Source organism: Denticeps clupeoides, chromosome 11 (genome assembly GCF_900700375.1).
Source record: "Denticeps clupeoides chromosome 11, fDenClu1.1, whole genome shotgun sequence".
NCBI classification, from domain to species: domain Eukaryota; kingdom Metazoa; phylum Chordata; class Actinopteri; order Clupeiformes; family Denticipitidae; genus Denticeps; species Denticeps clupeoides.
Genome location: NC_041717.1, coordinates 2904149 through 2910207, shown reverse-complemented (window position 1 = coordinate 2910207; position 6059 = coordinate 2904149). Strand labels below are relative to the sequence as shown.

At 41.1% G+C, this 6059-nt stretch overlaps 1 protein-coding gene across 1 annotated transcript; it reads left to right on the top strand.

Annotated features, from left to right (window-relative positions):
• The first annotated feature begins 1511 nt into the window (after window positions 1-1511).
• Window positions 1512-4829, top strand: LOC114799137 (C-C motif chemokine 20-like). The gene is made up of 4 exons (XM_028995413.1): window positions 1512-1707; window positions 2616-2730; window positions 3336-3450; window positions 3564-4829. The coding sequence occupies exons 1-4, from the start codon at window positions 1638-1640 to the stop codon at window positions 3594-3596; spliced, it is 333 nt and encodes a 110-aa protein (XP_028851246.1). The 5' UTR covers window positions 1512-1637; the 3' UTR covers window positions 3597-4829.
• The last annotated feature ends 1230 nt before the right edge of the window (window positions 4830-6059 follow it).

Genomic DNA, 6059 nt, shown 5'->3' with positions numbered 1-6059 from the left:
AAGAGGACCAAGTACCAAGCCCTGATGGACACCCATGGAGAGTCTGTATGAAGTTAGTAGAATCCCTTCGCATTGGCTGATATGACTGATTTTGAAAGTAGGACAGGACATGACTGCCAATAATGTGCTAAGACGCTATTCCCAAGACTCTTTTGTACAGTCAGGAAAGTCTACTGAAAGGTCAAAAAAGATTTGGACTGGTGAGAGTTTGATCATCCTAGACACATGTGTCTTCTCAGTGACAACCAGCTGTTTGAAATACAGACTTGTTTGGAGATTGATTTATATGAGATATTGTGATGGTTTGTTGAAGACACTGCGTTTCAGAACAAGAAAGAAAGAAAGAAAGAGAAGTGATGCGGGTCTGAAGGATCTAATGTGGGTTTCTTCAGAATGCAAATGATCCTGGCTCTCTTCAACACTGCTGTCACCAGACCAGAGGATATGATATAGCGTTATCAATAATTGACGTAATAAAAAGCAGTGGCTAGTGGATAGCTGGTTGTGGGTCGGGTGAGCATAATTCAACAAATTATGCTCTAATGTAATTTACCATCAACACAAACTTAACCCTAACTCTTACATAACAGTCACTGCAACCTGCTCTGAATACTAATTATCTTGTTTTTTTCCAAAGACGTGAGAAAATATTTGGAAGCAGGAAGTGTTCCTTGAAACGCCTCTCCAGACATTTTAAATTACAGGAACTCGTTGAACCTGGAAAACTTGAACAAACGTAGCATAATGATTTTGACACACTGGATTTTTCATTTTTCAAGAGATTCACATGTCGGAGGGATTATCAAACAAAAATGTACTTGGTTTAGCTCTTAAATTCCAAACTAGGTTCTTGCTTTATGGCAGCAAAATTGTTAAGTTTTGAGAGCCAAAACCAACTTTAAATCGTAAAATCTATGGCACACTGTTGTTATTGATAACATGCACCATTTGTTCACTTTAGGCCAATGAAATTCCCTTTTAAGTTTATTGTTCATTTTCAGCAGAACATTTAGCAGAGCGAGTGGCCAGTGTGGAAAGTACCATTCCTCTCCCTTACCTTCATTTTCTCGTGATTGCTCACATATTTACACGCATGCAAACAGTAAATAAGACCAGAGAGGTAATTGCCAGGACACCCCAGATAGGCTGACAATGACATGAGCATTTCTTTGAAAATGAAAAGGAACAAGCATACACACACCGATCACACCACCACACAACCACACGACAATGACAGGCGGAGGTGATGGTGGTAAAGCCTCTTCTGAGATGATTGTGACTGTTGTGTGGAGGATGAGCATCTTGTACACTTGTGCATGTATAGCAGCAGTATAGTTCTCTATAGTTACAAGGACTGGGTCAAGAAAATCAGCACACACACACACACACACACACAGCCATATACACTCTCAGTCACTTCTCTGAAGGGATGGGCTGTTCCAGCCCACACACACGAAATCTCTAAGGCTATTCAGGAGGTGGGGGTGGGGTGGGGAGGGGTAGAACAGAACTGAAACTGAAAGACTAGCCCGGGGCATAAAAAGACCAGTGACACGAATGGGACCTCTGAGATGACACAGACCAGCTTCAGCCACCTCGTCCACCTCCTCGTATCAGTGCAGTGACGCCCTGTGACGATGACGGCCTCCTACATCAGCAGCCTCAGCGCGCTCGCCCTCGTCCTGCTGCTCTGCAGCTCCTGCTCTGGTAAGACTGGACATGCTATTACATCTCACGTCACAGCCGCTCTGCACGCCACTCTACACTTCACACCAGTAATGCATGATATGTGTTATTCTGAAATCATTAATGAGAGCCGATAGTTAAATACATAATAAAATCCGGTTCTGGCTGCCTCACAACAAATTGTAAAGATTTTTTCCAAATGTCAGTTCTGGATATTTTAAAGGACGTAAGAGACGTAGGAAGCACAAATATTGTTCATTTATAAAATGAGATAAACAAAAACATTTACAGACAAAAGACACAGAGACATAGAGGAGAGACGGACATAATCAGGTAATCCGCCAGACAGGGGAGTCTGACAGTTCAAGAGTTGGCGGGACAGGAGCATCAGCTCAGCAGGCTGCTGCCTGTTCATCCAGCAACGTAGCAGACACTACAACAAATGTTAATTTTTAGTAACTTTCAAATCGTCCTAAAATTGCATTTCTTTCATTACGTCTTTTGCACTATTTATAGCACTTTGCATGCTTTACCTACCTTTCACATTCATTCAAGGGGATTCCCAACCACACACACACACACACACACACATGCGCTTACTTCCCTGTGAAACTAGACAATGTTGAACTAAACCTCAGAACGTTTCTACTGTTCTCTTCCGTCAGCACTACGTCTTGCACTAGTCTGTAAATAAACAAGTAAATAAATATTTGAGGTGTTTCCTTATCATATTGTGTGCCGAGGGAAAGAGAGAACAGATAAGATTGCATTTCCTGTTTGACAACTTATCAAGAGCAAGCTGTTAAGACACAGATCTGCGTTTCGTTTTTCTTTAAACAGAACGGAGTGGGACTAGATCCCTCCCCAACAGAGGGACATTGTCAGACTCAATGTATTTCTTTTCCCCACATATTCAATTTTTCCTGAAGGAGAACTGGCCCTGGACTGCTGCCTGAGGACCAGAGACACCAAGATCCCACACCGTCTCCTGGCTGAATACACCATGCAGTACAGAAGCCTGGGCTGCAACATCGACGCGGTCATGTGAGTGGCCATAACCATAAAACCCCATCAAACCAGGTCCAAACTACAACTGGCTGAGCCATTGCTCAGTCTGCCCAGTTTTATGATGAGTGTAAGCAGTTACCAAAAAAAAAAAAAAAACAGTGAACCAGTGAATGGAGGTCTTTTTTTTGATAAGGGCCTCAGATCTTATCTGTGACGGTACGATCTGAGGGTGTGGCTTGAGCAGAAATTGGGCTCCTCTTTCCAGTTGTGGGCAGAGGCGGTTCTTCCCTTTGGAATGCCCCGCGTAAACGACTTACAAGAATGTTTCCATCCGTTAACCTTTGCTACGCGGACGTTGACTGACAATAATACATAAAACGCTGGAGGCGATCAGTCAGGTTCCTTAAACCTCGTAACACCGCTGGAATCACCAGTGGTAGCTACTAAATAGCTACTATATATCAATACAATTACCACCATCAAATACAAAGACATTTCAGTAAACCTAAAGGTGATGACTTTTATTAAGTTTAGCAGAGAAGAGCCTTGGCCATCCTTCACGAAACCTCGATAGTGTTAGATCATCTGTAGTTTTTTGGCCATTCACAGCAGGTAAAAGACACTACTTTCCTTGTTTGCAGTTTCCGAACCATTAAAGGCCGTAGTCTGTGCGCCCCCACGGACTCTGACGCGGTGAAAGAGAGGATTAGGTATCTGGACACGCTCCTGAAGAGGTGCCAGGAAAAGAACTTTGAGGTAAAATATTCTTTTTGGGTACTTTTCCTGTCGGACAGGAAAGAGTGTTGCTTGTTTTGTGGTCCATGGCTGAGCTTCTTAGGACCTCCTTTTGTGTTTCTTTTGTTCTGCAGGGTCAAAAGTGCAAACACGTGAAGCGGCAGTGAGTTTTCCGAGACGGATGACCCACACAGACTGGGGAAAAATCTATACAAAGTTAATGAAACTGTTCTGTTGTACTGGTGAAGATGATTGTGATGAGCTCCGTTGTCTTTGTTTTATTACGTTTTTTTCGTGTTTCCTCTGCTGAGTGAACTATAATACTGTAACAACTTTCATCAAAGGCAGCTTTGGTCCAACGGACCCTCCTGGTAACCACAATAAGCTCTTACTTAAAAATGATAATACATATCAGTTTTTCTAAGTCCACGTCTAAGTAAAGCAAATGATATAATCCAAATTGTATGAAATGAAATCACTGTGTAATCTTATAGTCAATAATGATGTTGATTAAAAAAAATTATTGCTGCATTTGACTGGCACTGCGAACATCCCAGCAGGAATCAGCACCACAGAGACGTTGTCTGTCCAGGCAGCATCTGTTAGTTTCATTTGTGCATTTCTGAAATTGTATGTGGAATCTGGACATCTGCATGAATGTTCTGAAAACAAGTCAAACCACCACAAACACTACATACACAAAAAACTGTGAAGGTTGCAAAAAACTGTGAATAATTGCAAAGGCCAAGTGTCTTGCCCCAGGGCCCATCAAATAACTAAAACTTTGACATAGTTGTCTGGCATGATCTGCAGAAGCCAACTGTAGCTTGAATATTCTCATTGCCCATTGTGTGCACTTGTTCACATTTGTATAAATGCCCCTCTTTCTTGTCAACACATAAACCACCAGTCCAAAAATTGGACATTTCTTTTTTGAACTATTCACAAATCTGACTCAGCCCTTAGGCAGATATTTCTAAAACTAAATGGACTGTGCCTGAATGGACTATTGAGAAAAACAAAGTAGTTTTATTTCTGTTTAAATTACTGTCAGAGTCAGCATGCTGTTCTATTTAGAAAATGCCCAGATCGATCTGAAGACGTCTTAAGGAGTAGTCATTGCAAAATCTGTGATTAATCACAAACGGAGTGATCCTGCCAGATGATCTGATACACTATCAGCGGCAAAACAGACTTTTGGGGTGCTCCAGTTCCGTGTTTCATGTCTATTGTACATTCCTCATTCCCTGATTGTGTGAACCAGTTATCATGTGTAGTTATCAAATGTATTCTTGCTGTGTCTAGTCTACGTCTGGTTGTTGTATTATGCTGTGTCTTGTGTATTGAGTGTCCATGTCCCGTTTTTTTTGTGCGGAAGATTACACTATTATTACATTACACATAATACACTTTTCTTGAATTTTATTTTCAGTTTATTTGATAAAAGGTAAACCTTCATCCTCAGTCAAGTATTTGTAAATGTACACTGCACTTTTCTGTATGGTCAATCCTTCACTAATTGATTGTAGATTAAAACAAATTCATTATGGTTTACCTCTGTTATAAAAACAAATGAACATTTTTCACCTTATCTACTCACTTTGCTCCTTTCAGAAACCCTGACTTCTGTTTTAGAAGTGATTTTGCTGAATTCATTTTTTATGGGTTCACTGGCTGCTTGGAGGAATGAGAGAGCCAAAGACAGCAGCTGGGGCTCAGAAATGGGGTGTGAATTATGAGAAGAAGCCCCTGTCCAGTGGAAGAAAATAAATGTCCTGGGTCACCCTGGAAATTTCCACCATGCATTTGATTTGGTGATTACTCAGAAGTAGAAGTCTAAAATATGGAATGGAACAAAGGTATAAACCTGAATAAAACTAAATTCCGTTTCACATATGCTTCTTGAGGTGTGGTGCATGAATGAACTACATTTAGGCACAGAACCAATTGTGTCCATTCAGAACCTTAAGCAGCAGAGGCAATGCAATACAGACCTTCTCTTATAATTAATTGTGGCTTTAAGGTTATAAAAGACAATTATTACTTTAAGTATAGGTTGAATCAGGGGTCATTTTGGAATCAAAATGCTTGATGTTCCTGATTAGCTAATGTAGTGCTAATGAACTTTTAGCTGTCAAGATCCACAGTAATAGTCCAAGACAACGATGCTTGAATAAATGAGCTCCTCATTACAGTCTGTTAAAACAAACAGCAAAAATAAAACTGCTATTTGCGAGCTGTGGTGCAGTGGTGGCCTAGCTTGTAAGGAAGTGGGCTTGTAAGGAACGGGATGTGGGTTCAAATCCTAAATCACCAAGGAGCCACTGAGTAAAGTACCGTCCCCACACGCTGCTCCCCGGGCGCCTGTCATGGCTGCCCACTGCTCACCAAGGGTGATGGTTAAAAGCAGAGGACACATTTCACTGTGTGCACCATGTGCTGTGCTGCTGAGTTTTACAAAAAACAAACACTTTTGCTTTGAAACTGTTCAGTATTCTTAAGACCGGTCTGTTTGTAATGTTTACATTTTTGTTTGTACTTATTTAATTGTGTGTGCCTACTGCTTGCATTATAGATTTTCATACGTTTGTGTTTAAAAATGAAAAAAGTCTTGCTGATACTGACCTCTG